The following is a 20,355-nucleotide window of genomic DNA, read 5'->3' on the forward strand; positions in this document are numbered from 1 at the left end:
CACCTGTTGGTTTTCCTGTATAAATTTGCCTCACATGGCCATTTGGCAAAAGAGGTACATAGGTCCACCACCATTCTCTGGGGGGAAATTATGCAAAGAGCTGTCTCTACTTTTTGTAGCAGGACGTTTAGCCAGTAGTCACTAGGGCTCAATGCACTAAGGGTTAAAAAAAAAGGTTCAACGTAGTGAAGCCTAGAGAGTGTTTTAAACAGTGTATATAAACACAAAAATATTTAATTTTATCTTTTGCAGTCCTGTCACAATATCTCTTAACTTGAGTGCTTGCTTCCTAATATGTAACAATAACATCTCTGTTGTTCCTTCTAGCCACCAGTGGGAGTTTTCCAAAACTGTGCTCATCCCCTTTCAGAGGCAGTATTTTATATTTGCAGTTTAGATGTCTGTTGCCCTAAATAAAATACCAGCTTGGTCTTTCAGTTAAGGATCCTGGAAGAGTTTAGCCATTGATGATCCCGAGTTCATTCGGATACAGTGATCTTGTGGGTTTTTCGTCATTATTGCACCTGATCCTCCACCATACTGTTCTTTCTTTTCTCATAGGCTGACAATTTATCTTCTAGAAGATCCAGATCTATTTGAGAACTAAGTTGTAGCCTTCTGTGTTCTGCACTGTAAGGACACACAGCAAAAGACAAAGGATTTACTTTCCAAGTATTAATCACTCATGAATGAATGTCTGGACTTTCACTGCATTCACTTGTGTGGATCAAAGGAAATGGCCTGTAATTTTAAGCAGCACCAACCTGAGGCAAGGACAAAATGTTGCCACTCTCCATTACATGTAAAGAAGTTTGGGCTGATGAGAGGCAGTTGAACCATTTTTCCACACTTCCAATGGGATGGGTACCTTTATCATTACATGAAGGCATGAGTGGAGTAGGAACACTATCCAAGAAAGGAGCATGGCCAGAGAATTCAGATTGATCAGCTGGAAGGTTGCAATTATTGTGTCCAACATCTACCACTTGAGGCTGTTGTCCCACTGCGTAACAGTAGGGCTGGTTCTGATTCAACCATCCCAAGCTGTACAGTCTAGTCTGGATCTGCACTGCAGAAACAATGCAGTTTGACACTGCTTTAACTACCTTGGCTCCATGCTGTGAAGTCCTGGGATTTATGGTTTCTTCTGGCACCAGAGCTCTCTGGCAGAGAAAGCTATCTCGCAAAATTACAAATCCCAGAATTCCATAGCTTGGAGCCATGGGAATTAAAACGGTGTCAAACTGCATTATTTCTGCAGCGCAGATTCAGCCCTAGTCAGGTTGCTCCTCTGTCAGTGCAGGCCTTCTTTATTGTTCCAGGAGTGTTTCTAAGGGATCATCCCAATATTTTGGAATTTTCTGTGTTCAAGAGCCAGAAAGGACAAGATCTCCCCATTTAATGGGTGACAGATTTCGGTGAGTAAATCACTGTAATTGGTTGGCAAGGGGAAACCCCTAGAATCCTCTTTGCCAAAGGTAGAAAGACTTATTCCCCCCCCCCCCCCCGGTGGAGAACAAAATCCGTGGATGCTGAAGTCCCGTTAAATATAATGGTGTCCCTTATATAAAATGGGAAATCAAGGTTTTCTATTTAGAATTTGTAAATTCTTTTGAATATTTTCAATCCATGGATGCTTGAATCCATGGATAAGGAGGGCCGACTGTAATTGGTTGATGATGCACATGCCAAAGATTCATGAAGTGGTTCCAGGATTTCATCATTCCACCCATAATGGAATTTCCACTGGTCAATGTTTCAATGAGGAACACCTGCAAAGCCCTTGAATTCCATTCTGGAAGAAGATGAAATACAAGGCTGCTAAATAATAATAAATAGAAATAAAAGCATGGGCATGAATACTAGTTGTTAGGCCAGCTGCAACAGATTCATGGAAATGTGATTCAACATGTTTATACAGTATATGTTCCATTGATTCAATAGGGCTACTGAAGACAGAACTCGTTACTGAATTTAAACTGAAAATAGTGAAGAGGCTATCAAATATAAAAGTGACATTTCCCTGTGATGCCCAAATACATACAAAGGAGAAAATAGCCCATTGCAGTATGCCAATATTGATACATACATATATATACAGCAGAGAGATTTATAAAAGAGTGGAGAATTAGTGATCATGTATGCACACACAAGGTCCAGCAACCAGTGGGAATCTGCAAAACCTCACTTTTGCCATTAATGGGAAATTCTCTTCTCTCCATATACACAAACCCTTCCCCAACACACAATGCCACAGTCTGTTCTTTATATTGCCTCAAGGCTTTGCTCATTTTACAGGTTTCCTTACCTTTTATTACAGCTGCTACAAAGCATGATTCGTCTGGGAGATTTCTGACCATCTGTGACAACCCAAAGGAGAACAACACAAGGTTAAACACTGAGCAGACTTGTGCGTTTTTAAAAAGCCAACTGGGAATTGCCAAGCTTGGCTTTAAATACATATATATATCTCCAGACACCTCTGTGACAGATGGCAACTTTGCAACGATGCACTAAAACGGATTGTGAGCAGGGATAAAATGCAGTGCAAACTGGATATAACAGGTGCTCATATACAGAGAGATGCCCAGTGGATTCTAGTATTCATTTCTTAGAAATGAAATAGGCTTAAAGCGCCTTCTGAGTTTGTATTAAGTGAATTTTCTTTACAATTTAAATAGCTTTGCTGAGGGTGTATCTGAACTGTAGAAACAATACAGTTTCATGCCACTTTAACTGCCATAGCTCGGCCCTACAGATGCCTGGGATTTGTAGTTTTGTTAGGCACCAGCACTTGACAGAAACTAAAGATCTTATAAAAGTACAAACCCCAAGATTCCATAGGATGGAGCTACAGCACTCAGTGGTGTCAACCAGAAGTAATCCTCCAGTAACTTATTAAATCAATAACTTTTTAAAAAGAGGGTGAATGAGCCAGGATCGACTAGTGCAGTTGCCAAACTTTGCTCTTCAAGGTGTTTTTGACCGCAACTCCCAGAAGCCCTAGCCAACTTGGCTAACAGAGGAATGCTGGGGGTTGAAGTCCAAAACACCTGGACGACTGAAGTTTGGGAACCACTGGTCTAGTAGTTTGAACACTGGAGTATGTCCAGGGTTTGATTCTCCGCTGAGTTCAGCTATGGAAATCCACTGGTTTGCCTTTGGTGAGCCACACACTCAGCCCAGGAAACCCCATGATAGATTCACCATAGGGTTGCCATAACTCAGAAATGTCTTGAAGGCACACAGCAACAAAAGATCCCAGGGTTGATGAGGGTTGCCCATGTTTCTTTGTTATTGCCCATCCCAGGTTAGGCCAAGTTTCTCACCTACGCACCTTTCATCATCTTCAGCTAATGCATTGAACATGATGGAAGTTGCAGTCCAACATGTCTGGAATCTGCTGGACTAAAGAAGGTTGCGTAAGCCTTTCAGACATTCTTAGGCCATTATGTATTTGGTGTACATGTAGTCGGTGAGCTAAGCCATATGCGTTGCCCTCAGTGTCCCAATCAGCTCCACCTCTAATCTTGATGTGTTGGGCAAAATATCTGATGAGGCGCTTCTTGTCTTCATATCTTATATCCAACACAGGCAGTTCTGAGATCTGCAGTGTTAAGGATGGGATAGGTGCAAGCTCTGCTCCCATTCCATCCATTACCTGAATGTGGGCTAACTGGGGGGTTCTGGAAGTAATAGCGCATCCAAAAGTAACTCCTCCAAGCTTTGGTTTCAGTCATGATCTGAAGAAGTGCACAGTGAAGAAGTGCACAGTGTAGGTATATTCTCCATCCTTTATGTATAAGATTCCTCCTTACCTGATCACTGACAAGGATGTGAATTCCTGTAGGTCCCTGTCTGGAAACCTGTTGGACTTGACTGGCTGGGAAGCTGAGCAGTTCTGCCAGCTTATTGGTAAGTTCGGTGGCAGTAAGTTCTTCCAGATACAACTCCTGGTAAATAGCTTTTTGGCAAAGGGGAAGAATAGATAAAAGGTAAACTTGCACACTTTAATACAGATAATATTTTACGTGTTTATTTAAAAATATCCAAACCTAATATACAAGTTGAGTTGCTCTTATCCAAAATGCTTGGGACCAGAAGTGTTTGGGATTTTATTTTGATTTTTGGAATTTGGACTATTTTTATATACATATGAGAAATCTTGGTGAAACATGAAAATCATTTATGTTTCACATACACCTTATAAACATAGCCTAAATGTAATTTTATACATAATATTTTAAATATTTAAAGGTGGGATATAAATTCCTTAAATTAAATTAACTTGTAGTGTTACAGGTATTGTCAGATTGCAGCTCCCATCATTCCTTATCATTGTTGATACTAGTTAAGGTCAATGGGATTTGTAGTCCACCACCACTTGGAGAGTCAGACATTTTTCACGCTTCCCTTAAAAGGAACATTACAATGTGCAATATTTAAAGTAAAATGCTAAAATGTAAAGAATTTAAAAAAAGAGTATTGTATTGCTGAGCCAAAAGAGCAAACATTTCCAGGGGGGAAAGACAAAAATAAATGGCAGCATCCATAATTAAAACAGCTTCTGGAATAATAAATATAAAATCGCCATAATCACCACTACATACAAAAAAGACATGTTTTTACAGCCTCCTGGAAGTCAGGAGGACATCTATCAAGATCCTTCTGATGTTAATGTCAAAGAAGTAATGTCAAGGGTGCACTGGGGAGTGCAAAGAATTCTTCCGCTCCCAATAAATTTTTCCTTCCCTCCCCAAATTTATGGTATTGCAGAGAGTGAGACACTGAAAATCCTTCACACCTAGACCTTTTTGCTATATTTGCATGCCTTTGGAAGCTTTACTTTTGCTTTTCATCAGCCTAAACTGTATGTCTAAATGTTCATTAGAAGCTTCGGCTGCAGAAATAATGCAGTTTGACATTGCTTTAACTGCCATGGCTCCATGCTATGGAATTCTGGGAACTGTAGTTTGTTGTGACACCCAGAGTTCTCTGACAGAGAAGGCCAAATGTCACAGAAAACTACAATTCCCAAAATTCCATAGCATGGAACCGTGTTAAATAAAAAAGGCTCCCATGGTGGCTTACAGATCTTTAACAATTTGACAGTTGCATGCCCTCAGGGTTACAATCTACATAAAACAGGACACTTAAGGAAATGGGAATGGCAGTGGCGTGCTCTCTGCTTTTCTCTCCCTCAGAGGCCAGAGTAGTGGTAGTTGGAAGATGGCGGAAAGACCTCTCACCAGCCCCTGGACCAAGGCACTATGGAGCTTGAGTAATACTGACTTACCAGACTCTGGATTGGGGGAGCCATTGTTCCCACTTGTTTCCAGCTCCTTGGACACATAAAGTGTGAGTCGAGGGCGCACACACCTGTGAAAAGAGGGGGAAGCTGAGTCACATTCTGTGCCTGATTTGGTATGGTGGATAAGGTGGAAAGTTCCCCATTCAAACCTTTCAGCAACAACATAGGCATAAGGAAGCTATTCTGTTGGCCTTAGACCTGCCCTGCCTTATATCTTAATGGAGAAAATAAAAACACAGTTGTTTTTTAACTGCTATAAAACAAAGGTGTGGGGAGAAGGTATTTCATGATCTGTACCAGTGGCTCCCAAACTTTGGTCCTCCAGATGTTTTTGGACTTCCCAGAATTCCTGACTGTTGGCCAAGTTGGTTGGGGCTTCTGGAAGTTGAAGTCCAGTTTGGAGGACAAAAGTGGTAGAATTCAAAGATATAGCCGTATTAGTCTGTAGAGTCGGTACATAGAGAGATCTTGTAGCACCTTTGAGACTAAATGAAAGAAGGAAATTGGCAACATGAGCTTTCATAGACTACAGTCTACTTACTCAGATACATTTGGAGGAGTGGAAGCCAGGTACAGACATATATATGCCATAGATAGATAGATAGATAGATAGATAGATAGATAGATAGATATGTCTATATCTGGCTTTCAATCCACAAAATGCATCTGGAGAAGTAGACTGAAGTCTATGAATGCTCATGCTGCCAATTTCTTTCTTTTAGTTAGTCTCAAAAGTGCTACAAGATCTCTCTATGTGCTGGAAGCCCAAAGACTGGGAATCACTGATCTATACAACAGTTGATTCTCAAGTGAGAATGGTCAATGGTGAGAGAAGATTTTTTTGGGGGGGGTAATTCATTTACCTTTAGAAGGTTATAGCTTAAACACCTACAGAGGTAGATTGTTCATAGACCAGAAGATTAATCAGGACAAGTGGAGAGTATTGCATCTCAAAATTTCTCCTGCTCAGCTTTGAAATATACAGGAGCCCTGTCCTCTTTTACATGTGCTACTCTCTGTAAGCTGCTTTAAGAATCTTTAAACAAGAACAGGATTAATTTTTTTGTGTGTGTTTAATTTAGTTCTCTGTCCCTTTCCCACCATATTAGCATTTTTAATGGAGGCTTCTAGAAATAATCCATAAGCAGTTTCCCTTGCTTTCTAATTCCTTACCTGGCCTTTAGGGCATTGGAGAGTCTAATTCCATCTGCCGTTCCACAGATCTGTACCAGATCAGTGCGGGAAAGCTTGAGCAAGTCAGCTCCTATGACAGAAGGGAAAAGTGAGGAATGGATTGGCAAAAGGGCTCCTGTTTTGAATTTGTTCAAAACCTGTAAAATGCACAGGATGACTTTCTAGAACAATGAAGAGAGCAAAGAAAGCTCAAGCAGAGGTTGGGAAATTTACTTTGTGTACTACAGATCTCAGGATCTCAGCCAAAATGGGCGCTAGCAATGCTGGCTGGAAGATTTTGGAAGCTGCAGTCCAAAGATGGAACTTTTCACAGAGTGGGCTAGATTTCCATTTGGATGCTTCCATTCTGGCTCACTGGAATCAGAAAGACAGACTCCCCATTGTAGTGTGATTTTTTAAAATGCTGGGCCTGACACAATTTTTGGAAATTATTCATAACAATATATTGTCTCAGCAACTGTCATTCAGAGACATAAGGAAGAATGTGAGAGACATCTATCATGTCTAGTAGCCACGTCTAGCCCCCTCCTCCACAAATTCATTAATTTTTTTTAAAGCCATGCAATTTTGCAACTGTAACTTGTGGTACTGAATTTCACAATTTGACTACGTACCATGTAAGCAAGTACATCTATTTATCTGACCCAAGTCTCCCAAACTTGGTTTCTGGTATTGTACATATATGATAGAGAGAAATCTACTTTCTTAACAACATATATAATTTTCTGCAGTTCTAATCATGGTGGTGGTGCTTATTTTCTCAAAAGTTAAAAAAAATATCAGCAAGTGTCAGAGAGAGAAATTAACACCTCAGTTTCAAATCTGGTACAAGATTCTTTTGTATACTGATACAGACTAACACAGCTATGTTTTTGAACACACAAGAGACACATAACACACAAAAGAGGGGGGGCCCTAAGCTATTTTAAAATGGTTAATTGTCCTCCCCTCTCCACTCCCAGTCAGCATGTCATCTAGGACACCAGCAATGACATTAGCTGAAGACAGCAAAGTAATGCAAGAAGGAGACATGTCCTCATATGGGTTTATTAACAGCCAGTAATGTCATTAGGGTTGGTGTCATCCAGTGCAGTTACCCATGGTGTCATCTCCACCGAATGACCTCCTCCCATACCACACCATACAGAATCCTTAATAATGTCTTTTGTACTGATGTTACTCATAAATCATAATCTCCATATATCACTGAATGTAATGGCAATAGTTGTGACATAAACAATATTTTTTTTAAAAGATGGGGCTTCAGTTTTCTCCTCCCACTGAGCCTTTCCTCACTCACACCAGCTCTTCAGCATTTTCAAGGGACACAGGTGAACACCCCAGCCCATTTCTGCCAAAAGGCAGATATTTGGGGAGCAGTGGTGTCACCTGCTGTGATCTGAATTCCCCATTGACACCCCTGTTAACACCCCTGCCATGGAGAGGAGAAGCCTCACCTGTATAGCTGGCCAAAACCCTGCAGTAATTGGAGAATCTGTTTTTGTGCAACCATTGTTGAGTTTCCATGATGGAGGCACTTGGGCTCAGGGTCTGAAAACAACAAACCAATTGAAAATGCATCAGCTAAAATCCACATAGGACAGTGAATGAAGTTACACTACCTAATGAGAAGTCAAAGGCTTTCATGGCCGGCATCCATAGTTTTTTGTGGGTTTTTCGGGCTGTGTGGCCATGTTCTAGAAGAGTTTCTTCCTGACGTTTCACCTGATGCTGGCGAAATGTCAGGAAGATACTCTTCTAGAACATGGCCACACAGCCCAAAACCCCCACAAAAAACGATTACACTACCTAACTTTAGAAGCCTCCCAACCCAATTCTAGGAGTGTGTTTATGCTGATTCATCTAGTGACAGTGATCATGTATCCTCTTTTATGCTCAGAGACACTTCTCTCTTCTATGGCTTTCTCAGATAATAGAGTAACCCTCAGTTCTCAGTGTTACTCTATTATTTGACACCTCTGTGTGTGTCTGGATGCACACATGTGTCTTCAGGTTTGCAGTCAACATATAGTGACACCATGAATTTCATAGGGTTTTCTTAAGCAAGAAATACTCAGAGCTGGTTTTGCCAGTCCCTTCCTCTGAAATATTGCTTACAGCATTTGGTATTCATGGGCAGTCTTTCATCCAAGTACAGAGATCATCCTGCTTAGCTTCCAAGATCCAAGATGGGATCTGGTGCCTTTAGGGCAACAGTTCCCAAACTTTAGTCCTCCAGATGGTTTGGACTTCAGCTCCATGAATTCCTGACTGTTAGCTAAACTTCTTGAGGCTTCTGGGAATTGAAGTCCAAAACACTTGCAGGACTAAAGTTTGGGGACCATTGCTTTGGGACATTTATGCTAATCATATGTGAGTGTGTTCTTTTTACTTTTTAGTACCTCACATTAAAACCATATTTTACCACCAGGCGGCACCCTCGCATTGATTTTGGTACACGATGAGGCAGCAAATAAAAATATAACATTCTATAGTTCTGACAAGTAAATATAATGCATTATGCTCCCGTGGATCTCAACTCCCTCCAACTTTGCAGCATTTAAAATGGCCCACTTGAGTTAGATACCTCGCTTGGGCTCAGGCTGCTGGTTACTTGCTAATACCTATTCTATAATAATGTTTTTCAGACTTTCAAACCTTTCCATATCAAGGATTGTAGGGCATTTTCCACACTCAATTCAAGATTGTTAGGCCTCATTTCAGAAAACCATGGGGTGAAATATCCAAAATATTTTGCTTTTAAAGTAAGTTAAGTAAGGGAACTTGAATAAATACAAAATATTAGAAGATCCACCCAGTTTTGTTTGTCTGTGAGTGTGTGACGGAAAAGAGGTTACACTAGATCAGTGGTTCTCAACCTTCCTAATGCCAGGACCCTTTAATACAGTTCCTCATGTTGTGGTGACCCCCAACCATACAATTATTTTCATTGCTACATGCAAATATGTGTGAAAGGGTTGTTCGACCCCCAAAGGGGTCCCAACCCACAGATTGGGAACCACTGCACTAGATGTTACAAATACATATTCTGTCTTTAGATCTTAACTTGTTTCTTCTCTCGCAATGAGATTTCCTGAGTAATATAAGATTCTGCAATCAGGTTTCTGAATAGAACCAATCTTTACCTTCTAGTCAAAACGGAAAAACAATGCACAATAAATGCAAGATACTTAGATGATGGAAATCACATGGTAAGACAAACAGTGTCTTTCTCTATTTGCTGGGAACAAGTCTCAAAAAGCTGATAAAGGTATTGCCCAATTTGACCCAAAACAGTGAGGATCTGCAGGAAAGCAGTTTTTGTTTTGTTTTTACAAAGGCCACTTAAAAACCCATTGTTTTCTGTTTTTTCCCATACCTCTCCCATGCTCTCTGAGGAGCTGTCCAAGGCATAGCTGGGTGAGGAGCAGACCCTGTCAATGAGAAACAAGATTATTCTGTCTGATTGCCAAGGTTTCATAAGACGGGGGGATATGCATGCTTTTACAGACGCTTGACTTATTCCACCTCACCTTTCAGGAGTCTGAAGCTTGAAAGGGTGCGGAGAGACAAGGCCAGGGGTTGTGGGAGGGCTGTGGAGACTACTGGAAACTTCAGGCCATGGAGCACACTGAAAAAGGAGGGGGTGAATAAAGCCAAGGAGAGAACTGTTAGACCCTGGAAGTTGCATCACACACATCCACTAGTTCTCAAGAGTTCATATTTAGTTATCAAAGGGCCCGTACAGATAGACCAAAATAAAGCTGCTTCAGGTCACTTTGGAGGTATGCTCTTTAAATGACACACACATCTTAAGAGGCCAAAAGCTGCGCTCCAGTCCTTAGGACTAGAACGTGGTATTGGCATGGCTTCTGGCCTCTTAGGACGCATGCAGCATTGGAACAGCGTACCTCCAAAGTGACCTGAAGCAGCTTTATTTTGGCCTGTCTGTACAGGCTCAAATTTTCCAGTTTGCACCATAGAGAAAGAGAACACCTATGGGAGAGTTATATGCATGGCACTGTATCTCTTTTAAGAACAGCAAGTTTACAGTCATTGTGGATATCAAATAAGTAGGTATGAAATTATGTGGGCAGTATCTGATGAAAAATTACACACTGAGCTGAGCTTGGAAAATTTACTCTCAATTTACAAATCCCAGAATGTGAGATTCTGATAGAGTTGTAGTATCTGGAGGGCCATAGTTATCCACCTCTTCCATAAGGCAACATCGATTTTTTTATCTGTTCCTAGGCAGATGTCTGATGCAGTCAGAATGAAAATGAGCTTTCAAATTATGCAGCATTCTTTGTCAAGCAAGTCACTGGGATTGTGATAGAGCACCCCTACCTCTGTCAGCATTGTGCTCTCATAAGATGGCTGGTACTTTTCACGCTCCTGAAGGGATTGCTTTTCAATCTTTTCCCTGTCTGTTTTTTGCTTCCGGTCTGCTCCTTTGGGCTGCAAAAAACCACATTAAAAACATGTATCAAATTATGTGGTGTATTTACATGCCAGTCATTCACATACATCCACACACATACACCAGTAAGCCTCAACGGTTCAATGAGGTTTTGTCCCCAAGTAAGTGGCATCAAGAAATATGATTGTAAATGATGTTTGCAAATGTTATCTTTTCAAGAAAGCACATCTCAGGAGACTCCATTCAGAAAAATGGTGAACTACCTCGAGGATGTTTTGGTGGGGGGGGGGGGGGGGGGATTGGTGTTCTTGTTTGTTTGTTTTTTGCATTGTTTTAAGCCAGAGAACATTTTTGTATAGAAAGCACTGTCTTTTGTGTAAAATACATATTTTCTTGAGAAAACATTTAGGTTTCATACATAAGTTGTCTGAAAATGCATTTTTGCACACACAAAAAGGCCCCAAAGTGCAATAATTGCAATGATAATAATTGAAAAAATATGCAGAAATTCAGCTTTGCCTTGTAAGATAATTTTTTTGAAATGACTTGTTCTTGCATGTGCAAATTAAATATGCAGATTTACATTTGTCTCAAAATGTGATTGTAGAAATTCACCAAAAAAAGAAAGGAGAATATTGCAAATAAATTAAATTAAGATTTGCTGAGTGGATCTGGTTTTCTATGAGTCCCTTTAAGGTGCAATGTGTTGACAGCAAGAACATCATACCTCCTTAAGCCAGCTAACATTTGTGTATCATCCAATTTCTCTATACTTGATTACTGTGCATCTGATAAACTAGCACTGAGTGAGTGAATGGAGTCTATTGCAAAGCATTGTGCAAGAAATGTTAGGTTCTGTTTACAGTGGTTGATAAGAGGTAACCTATTCATTCATGCAAAGTGCCATCTGATGAAGTAGAGAAATGACAGTCCTGTGCATTTTAAAGTGGCATTTTAAAGGTTAACAAATACAAATTTATTCTCACATGACCTTTCATGGACTATTGCCCACTCCATCAGATCTGCATTTGTTGTTATTTACTATCAAGCCTGCTTCATCTTATGGTGACCCAATGAATGAGAGACCTCAGGGGAGTGGGGAGGCAGAATCCCACAACTGTGTTATTAACAGCTGAGATCTTGTAAACTCTGGGTCACGGCTTCCTTTATTGAATCAATCCATCTGTAATGTGTTGTTCCTGCTTTCCTATTGTTTCCCACTTGAACAATCAGCATTGATGTTTATGTCATCTCATGATATGTCCCAAGAATGATAGCCTCAGCGTGCCCATTTTGGTTCCTAGGGAAAGTTCAGGCTTGATCTGATCTATGATCTGTTTGTTTGTGGCAGTCCATGGTTTCTCTAGGATTCATCTCTAGCACCACATTTCAAATGAATTGATTCTTGTCCCGTTAATTTTCCCCACTGTTCAGTTTTCACAGCCATATACAGTCTAACTCAAAATGTGAAGTATGTGTATGTTGGACCAGAGGTTTGAATTGGAATACTAGATTTTTATCATACAATGTGTGTTAATTTCTTACCTAGTTCCAGAATGTTTGTGTTACCAGCAACAGTTTGTTGAATGGCCACTGTTCCTAATTCTTGCATTTAATCCCCTTTGACCTCCCACTCACTACAGTCCCACCACCAATCCCATGTATTGTGTATATGCCTGAAATTTTGGATAACCTTTCAGGTATCTGATGAAGTGGGATGTATACATGAAACTTCATGCTATAATGTCTTTATATGATGTTTCATGCTTTAGGGGACGGAGCTCTAAGACCAGCCTTATCATTAGGCAGAGGGAGGCAGCACCTCAAACAGCAAGTTTGGGTGCCATTAAAAGACATTGTTAATTATTTAATTTGCTTTCATTGGATTTTTTTAACTGCCAGGGATGTGGAGAGGTGCTTGTCATGCCTCATGGCACAAACTAACTTGGTGCCTTGGCTTGTGTGTTATCATCATCATTTCTTGTATTGCACCTTTTCCCAGACTGGGTCTTAAAGTGGCTTACAACAATTAAAAAATATTGTTAAAAATCCACAAAATACAAAAATTAAAAAAACAATCAGAAAAAAATTGAAAGTAGGTTAAACCACATATTAAAAGATACATACACACCTGCACATATATACACACAAGCAATATCCATCACATTGTGTAACATGGACCTTATATCATCATTCATCAAATAACTGTTGGAATAGAAAAGTCTTTGTTTGTCTACAAAAAGAAAGTATGGAGGGTGCTAGTCTGGCTTCCCTGAGAAGTTTAAGAGCCTGAAAAGGCCTTTCCCCATGTTCCCAACAGATGTACCTGTGAAGGTGATGGGACAGAGAGAATTGCCTCCCCAGCAGATCTCAGAGTATGGGCTGGTTCATAAGGGAGGATACAATCCTTCAGATAAGCTAGACCTGGTTGCAGTCAGGGCTGCCATTCACCATTTACCCTCAAGCAATATTGGAGCTGAGGGAGCTGGGCTTGATCACTCTACCTTGAAAACTTTGATGAGACAGCTGGCTGAGTGCAAGTGCTCCACATGTTCATCCTTTTCATTGGGCCTGAAGGTGTCCACCTGGATCCGAAAAGGAACACCTTTCTCCCCTCCATTCTTACGTAGTGTGAACTCAGTACTAATGCAGTGGACCTGTTATAGAAAAAGAAATGGATGAGCCAGTCCTCCTCAAACTGGCACCCTGCAGAAGTTCTGAACTGCACATTACACCATCCCTGTTTAGTATTTGTTGTTGTGATCCTATGCTGAGAGACCTCCAAGTCACCCAATCGTGAACAGCCCTGCTTGGGTCTTGCAAACACAGGACCATGGCTTCTTTGATTGAGTCTGTCTATCTGGAATGTGGTCTTCCTCTACCTTAAAGTCATGTCTTCTCATGAAGTAGCCAAAGCTTGAGTATAATTGGGGTTCTAGTTCAGCATACCTAAAAGGCATCAGGTTGGAGAAGGCTAAGGTAAAGCCATATGAGTTGAGATTATTGGGTGAAGGACAGAAATGTAAAATAGTCATGCAACGTCAGGCTAAAAACCCAACAAATTCAGCATTGTTTCCACAGTTGTTAAACATGCCTTTAAGAAGCTCACCAGCAGGAGATGAGCATTCTCATGTTCTCCAGCATAAAACTAGTAGCAGCTCTATTTTACCAAAACAGTTGAAGTTGATTACATCCTGCAGAGATGAATTCCATTATTCTAAGACAGTAATTGCTTTACAGTTTGAAATGATTACTGAAAATGCTATTTATTTAATCATTCCATCATTCACTTCATGCATGTATTTTCAGTTGCTTTTCAAACTTCTCAAGGTGGCCTACCACCCTAAACACATCCAATTGTACTTGGTTTTGGAAGCTAAATAGGGTCAGGCCTGGTTAGTTACTTGGATGGGAAGCCACCATGAAATATCAGGGATCTTCAGATATGCCTGGGAAAGAATCCGGTCTGAAATCTTGGAGAGCAATTCCTGCCAGTCAGAGTTGATAATACTAGTCGAGATAGACCAATGATCTGCCTCAGCATAAGGCAGTTATATAGTAATATAGCAATACAGTAATAATATAGTAATCCAGGGCTGTCACTTTCTAAAACAACTTTGCTCCTCCCATATACAAGGCAAGACAGTCATTGGTTTCCTCTATTTTGTCGCTGAGTGTGACTGCTTATAAAACAATAATTCAGCTATTCCCTATTATTCCACCTATGATAAAGGTGGCCTAAATACCTAAAGGCACCAGATCCTGCCTGATCCTGGAAGCTAACCAGGTTCAGCTCTGGTTATTACTTGAATGGGAGACTGCCAACAAATATCAGGTGCTGTAGGCTGTATTTTGGAGGAAGGACAAAACCACCTCTGAGTATTCCTTGCCTAAGAAAACCCTATGAAATCCATGGGGTCATCATAAGTCACCAGGCAACTTGAAGGCGCACATATGCATACACATACACGATAAAGTTGGTAGACAACTTTGGTTCATTGCCTTTTTAAAAATATAGTAGCAGTACCAACCTTGCTTAGAAAACATGCAAGCAGCAAAACTGGTCATAGGTGGAAGAAGATTAAAAGAAGAGGAAGAATAAGGAAATTCCAGGTGTTAAAGAGTCCTGCCAGTAGGCAACTGCACCCTGTTCCTTACCTGGACAAAAACAGATGTCCGCTTAGTTGGGTCCCACAAGAATTCCACAGTATTCAGCAAAGTGGGATGGATATGGGGTTCCATGATGCCTACTGACATGGGAACATCTGCAATGAGGCATAAAAAGAAGAGGGTGTCAGGATTTCAATTGCAGACTTACAATGCAAATGATTGTTGAAGGACTGGGAATTAACTCTAGAGAGGACAATACATGGAAGTAGATGAGGAACTCCATTTATAACAGCCCCCCTCAAGATGAAGTGAATGGTCAGAGATGTGTGCCCTACAAAGCGTTGAAATTATATTTTGCAGGCTGTTGAAGACTTAGAAGATGAGAAAATAGCAACTGGTGAATAAACATATCATGACTCCTAAAAAATTACTGTTCACACAATCACAACATGATCCTCAGAAAACTGAGAGATTTTGTTTATAATGTGGGAATTCTAAATCAAGTTCTATTAAATGGAATCTGCTTGCCAAAAGACCCCACTTCCCATTATGTACGCTGTAGAAGATTATAAGATTTAGTAGAAACTAGGTCTGAACGTTTGGAATTAGCATATCAGAAATATTGTTTAAAATAGTTCTCAATTGTCCTTTATCTTATAAAACAAAATTGTCCTTTATCTTATAAAACAAAAGTTTTTTGTAAAAATAAAAAAGACCAAAAAATTACATAACATAGAAAGTCCCACCCAGTTAATAAATCTATTTAGAATATATGAGCAAAGCAACCTGCTTATCTAGATTTTATGAAAAGAATAACATTGGCACCAGTCATATCTGCCAGGGGTAGTTAAAGTGGTATGAAACGGCATAATTTCTACGGTGCAGATGAACACAGAAGAAATCCCTTTTAAATACTGCATCTCTCTTGTTGGTCTTAATTCATTAGCAGACAGGTATAGGAAGAGAAGCACATTCAGATACTAACCATAAGTCTCCAGAACTTGGTGAATTCCCTTACAAAAATACTTACCAATATCCAGGATGCGATCACCTGGTCGGTTCCACCTCCATCCCTCCAGCTGCTGATGTTCAGTATATTGGAGTCTTCGGTCATGGAATACCACTCTGACAACACTCTAAGAAGCAAAGAAAGAGGCAACTGACATTTCCCTGTAGTCTTATTTGTTCCCCTTATGTGTGTCAGAATCAAATTAAAGTTCAGCTAGCTAAATATAAATGCTTTATCTTGTTTCCCATAAACCAACTAGGGACAAAAGCGCTCATAATTAGTAACTCTGAAAGAGCAGTACCCATGTTAGCCTGTTGTAGCAAAAATAGCAAACAAGAATGCATCTGATGTATGTAGTCTACAAAAGCTTGTGCTGAATCAAATATTAATTGTTAATGTCCCACAAGATTCTTTGTTATAATCCCGAACCTTGAAGATGGGAAGTAAAAGAATAGAAACTCATAGTTTTGTGCTAGCTAAAGACTGAGAGGAGAACTAGCTTACTATCCCACTTATATCTCTGCACCACAGGGACGTAGCCAGGATTTTAGGAAGGGGGGGGGTCCAAACTAAGTGCCACCATTATAATGGGGCTTGGGAGCGGTGGTGCAGCACCATGCACCATTCATTTTTCTAATGGAAGGGGGGGTCTGCACCCCAAGGAGCCCCCCCCCCCTTTGGCTACGTCCCTGTGCACCACATCAGTTTTACATGCCCTCCAACATTTCACCGGTGAAAACCAGAGCATGTGTTTTCACCAGACAACATCAGCGTGTAGTCAAAATGGCAAAAGTTATTAATAAAGCATACACTAGACAGAAGAGAGTGCAGTAGTTTGCTTTTCCACGAGCCTTTTGTTTCCTCCTCATTTTTCCTTACTGCTGGGTTAATTGAATGCAAACAACTTTTGTACTTTGACTCCAGTTTGGAGCAACTGAAGTAAGCTGAGAATGAAGGAGTGAAGTGGAAGGAGAGAGAAACTGAGACAATTTAAAAGCAGCTGACAATGTGGGTCAGCAGAGTAGAGACTGTATTCTGTAAACTGAGACATTGGAGACTATGGCTCTCTATTTCCCACTGAAATAAGAAGTGGCTTAAAAAAACACAGAATTTTAAAATCAAGGGCAAACAGGCCTATGAGACATCCATCCATAAAACTGTCAGATAAAAATGAAGTAGGAAAGAAAAAAGAGGATCTGCTTCCCCAGCTGCAGCAGCCATTGAAATGATTGCTAGAGGAAACTGCCAGCTGCCATCATGAGGGGCTGGTCAAGAATCAGGTCCAGGTTGTATCAAATGTCTCTCTTGGAGGACACAACCATACAGCCTACTTTGTACTTCCCAAATTCAAAGGCTGCATCCACAATGCAGAAATAATCCAGGTTGACACTGCTTTAACTGCCATGGCCCAATGCTATGGGATTCTAGGAACTGTAGTTTTGTGAGAAGTTTAGCCTGCTCTGTCAGAAAGCTCTGGTACCACAGCAAACTCCAAATCCTAGGATTCCATAGCATAGAGCCATGGTAGCTAGTGGTATCAAACTGCATTATTTCTACAGCACAGATTGAACCCTCATCACCAGTGTTGCAGTTAGATTCAATGGCCAATCCAGTCTACAACTATATGGGGATTTGGAGAGAAGTGGACATCTTGTCCGTTGCCTCAGGCAGCAAAATGTGTTGGGCTGATCTTGGAGCAGGCGGGGGTATATCAAGGGTTCTAAAATAATGTATGTCAATTGCTTCAAATATATAAATTCAGTCTTCTCTCCACTCTGTTGCCTGACTGCAGAGTTGGGATTCATGCAGCCCTCCAGATGTTGTTGAACTGCAGCTCCCAGCAGTTATTCCAGTGTTGAGTAGGCTTGCCATATCCCGCCTGGAGGCGGGACTTTTCCGGTTTGGGCGGGTCCGCACGGTCCCGCCCTGGTTTGGCCCCGCCCCCGGGATTCCTCCCCCCGCGAGGCCCTGGAGGCGGCTCCGCGATTGCGGAGTCCTCCAAGGCTTCGCTGGGGCTTGGGAGACGCTGTCTCCCAGGCCCCAGGGAGGCCTTGGACAAGGTTTTAAAATGTAGGACCTTTTTTAAAAAATTTCCTGGCCAGGAAATTTAAAAAAAAGTCCTACATTTTAAAACCTTGTCCTACATTTTCCCCGGTTTGTAGGTCCTCGGGGATGGCAACCCTAGTGTTGAGGAATGCTGAGAATTGCAGTTTATCAACCTCCGAAGGGCCCCATAATTCCCAGCTCTGTGCTACAGTCACAGGGCAGTCAGATGTTCCCTGCTTCAGTAACCATGGAAGAAACTGCTTGAGTAGACATTGTTGTCCATGGAATGAGTAGAAATATATAATAAAGACAATATTTCTTGGGAAAGGCAGGATGGTACTGCAGGATTCAAAGTGGGGATGAGGGCAAGGGGAAGCCACATGGCTTGGGAGTGCCTGCCTGGGCTACCAGAGCTGCTAGTCTGAAGTGGAAGCCATTGGCAGTTTCGTCTATAACATCAGACTAGGTTATAATATTTCCAGCCTCTTTCATTTGGGGATTCTTTAGCTTTTGCTGCACAAACATAAAACTTTGCTATGTCCAATCCATATCTCTTCTTGATCTGCTTTGCTGCACTGACTGTTGAAAAAATTCTCCTCCAAAAAGATCCACAAACAGGGCCTAAGGTGCATATCCTGCACAGTTGAAGTCCAAGATCTGAGAGTCAGAATTTTAACATCTTTGAACAAAGAGGTAGTGCATTTGGCTACTACTAGCATGACCAAATTTATCATTCTTGTGGCCAGTGAACCATTTTGAAACAATCTTCATATTATTCTGTGCCAATGTGTTCCAGAGGCTGATTTTGCAGTGAGAGATAATGCGTTACAAGTACTCCAGATTTTTTATAAATACTTATCCATTTTCCCTTTCACATCCCTCACCTTCAGCAGCTTGCGTCCCTCTGAAAATTCTCCCATCTTGGGGTTACATAGCATCCGGATTTCATATGACTGTCCTGGAAGAGAGTAGACTCCATCAGGAAGAGAAGGTTGGAGAACAACAAATGTGCTAAAAATCCAAAATGCCAGCCCCAGATCTTCAGTTACTTTTATGTGAGTGTACTATCTGTATTTATGTGTATGTTAACCTGTGCTATCATGGTAAATTCTTATGTGGAAGCGACTCCTGTGATAACTCCCTTGCCACAAACCCTGGGAAAGAAAGAGTTAGAATTCAAACCCAAGACACACAGAGAGAGATTATGCTGTGCTATTATTTGATACTGAAGGAGGTAACACTTTGGTTAAAAATTCCATCATAAACCAAAAACAGCCAAAACAAATGACTAATAAAATCTCACAGTTAAGTTTCCCAGGGCATAGCTGCATTACTAACTATAGTTATGTGGGAGTAAGTAGCATTTAATTCATTGTTGCTTACCTCTTACTGTATGAGTTTAGTTTCAACACACAGAGTTAGATCCAATTGCTAATACAAACTAGGGGAGACCCATTGACTCAACAGAGCATACATAATTGCTGATTTAACCATTCACACATGGATTCAGGCTAGTTGGGACTAGCAGTTGAATTCAGATTGGGCCCTCCAGCTGTTGTTGGTCTTCAGTTGCCATCATCGCTCACTATTGGCTATGCTGGCTAGAACTGAAGGGAGTTGCAGCTCAACAACATCTAGAGGCCCACACAATTCCCATAACCAAAGATCATCAGTCAGCTGAAATGCACCATTCAGCTTTTAATTAGAATCACAATCAAGGATTGGTGCTGCCATTTAAACCAATCTTCCCCAGCCTGCTGCCTTCCAAATGTGGACAACAAATCCCATTGTTCCCATCCAGTATGACCATAATAGCTAGTGATGATGGGAAATATAGTCCCACATATTGGGAGTGTGGTTCATTGAGGAAGAATGATTTTAGCCCTTAGAAACCTTATTATTACCAATTCCAAAGAGGGTAGCCATTTTAGTTGGTTGCACCAAAAACAATCAAGAGCCCTGTAAAGCCCTAAAAAATGAACATGAGCTTTAATAGGCTATGAGCCCATTTCATCACCAACAGCTTTGTGGATGGCAAGTTTTAATAATGTCACTGTCCATGTTAGTATTAACACTGTCAATGTTAACAGTTAAGAGATTTTTTCTACAATTTCAACCCAGTCGTGTGCATTGTGTATATAAACTGAAATTCTGGATAACACCTCATGCCTCTGATTAAGTAGGCCATTGTCCGCAAAAACTCAAATTATGATAAATGGTTTAATCTTTAAGCTTTCATGGGACTTTTTGTTATTGTCACAT

General features: G+C 40.8%; 1 protein-coding gene across 1 annotated transcript in view; it reads right to left on the reverse strand.

The window, feature by feature from the left end:
* Window positions 1–592: 592 nt before the first annotated feature.
* Window positions 593–20,355, reverse strand: part of LOC149309196 (transcription factor CP2-like protein 1) — a 28,558-nt gene continuing 8,795 nt past the window's right edge. The window contains exons 3-15 of the mRNA XM_089531930.1: window positions 18,978–19,051; window positions 16,069–16,174; window positions 15,087–15,193; window positions 13,433–13,585; window positions 10,856–10,966; window positions 10,039–10,136; window positions 9,885–9,939; window positions 7,963–8,056; window positions 6,485–6,575; window positions 5,297–5,379; window positions 3,819–3,964; window positions 2,309–2,360; window positions 593–630 (exon numbers count right to left, since the gene is read on the reverse strand). Of these exons, the coding sequence (XP_089388056.1) occupies window positions 593–630; window positions 2,309–2,360; window positions 3,819–3,964; window positions 5,297–5,379; window positions 6,485–6,575; window positions 7,963–8,056; window positions 9,885–9,939; window positions 10,039–10,136; window positions 10,856–10,966; window positions 13,433–13,585; window positions 15,087–15,193; window positions 16,069–16,174; window positions 18,978–19,051 (1,208 nt within the window). The remainder of the gene's footprint in view (window positions 631–2,308; window positions 2,361–3,818; window positions 3,965–5,296; window positions 5,380–6,484; window positions 6,576–7,962; window positions 8,057–9,884; window positions 9,940–10,038; window positions 10,137–10,855; window positions 10,967–13,432; window positions 13,586–15,086; window positions 15,194–16,068; window positions 16,175–18,977; window positions 19,052–20,355) is intronic.

Source organism: Sceloporus occidentalis, unplaced genomic scaffold (genome assembly GCF_023333645.1).
Source record: "Sceloporus occidentalis isolate IW3139 unplaced genomic scaffold, rSceOcc1.0.p SCAF_7, whole genome shotgun sequence".
Classification (NCBI taxonomy): Eukaryota; Metazoa; Chordata; class Lepidosauria; order Squamata; family Phrynosomatidae; genus Sceloporus; species Sceloporus occidentalis.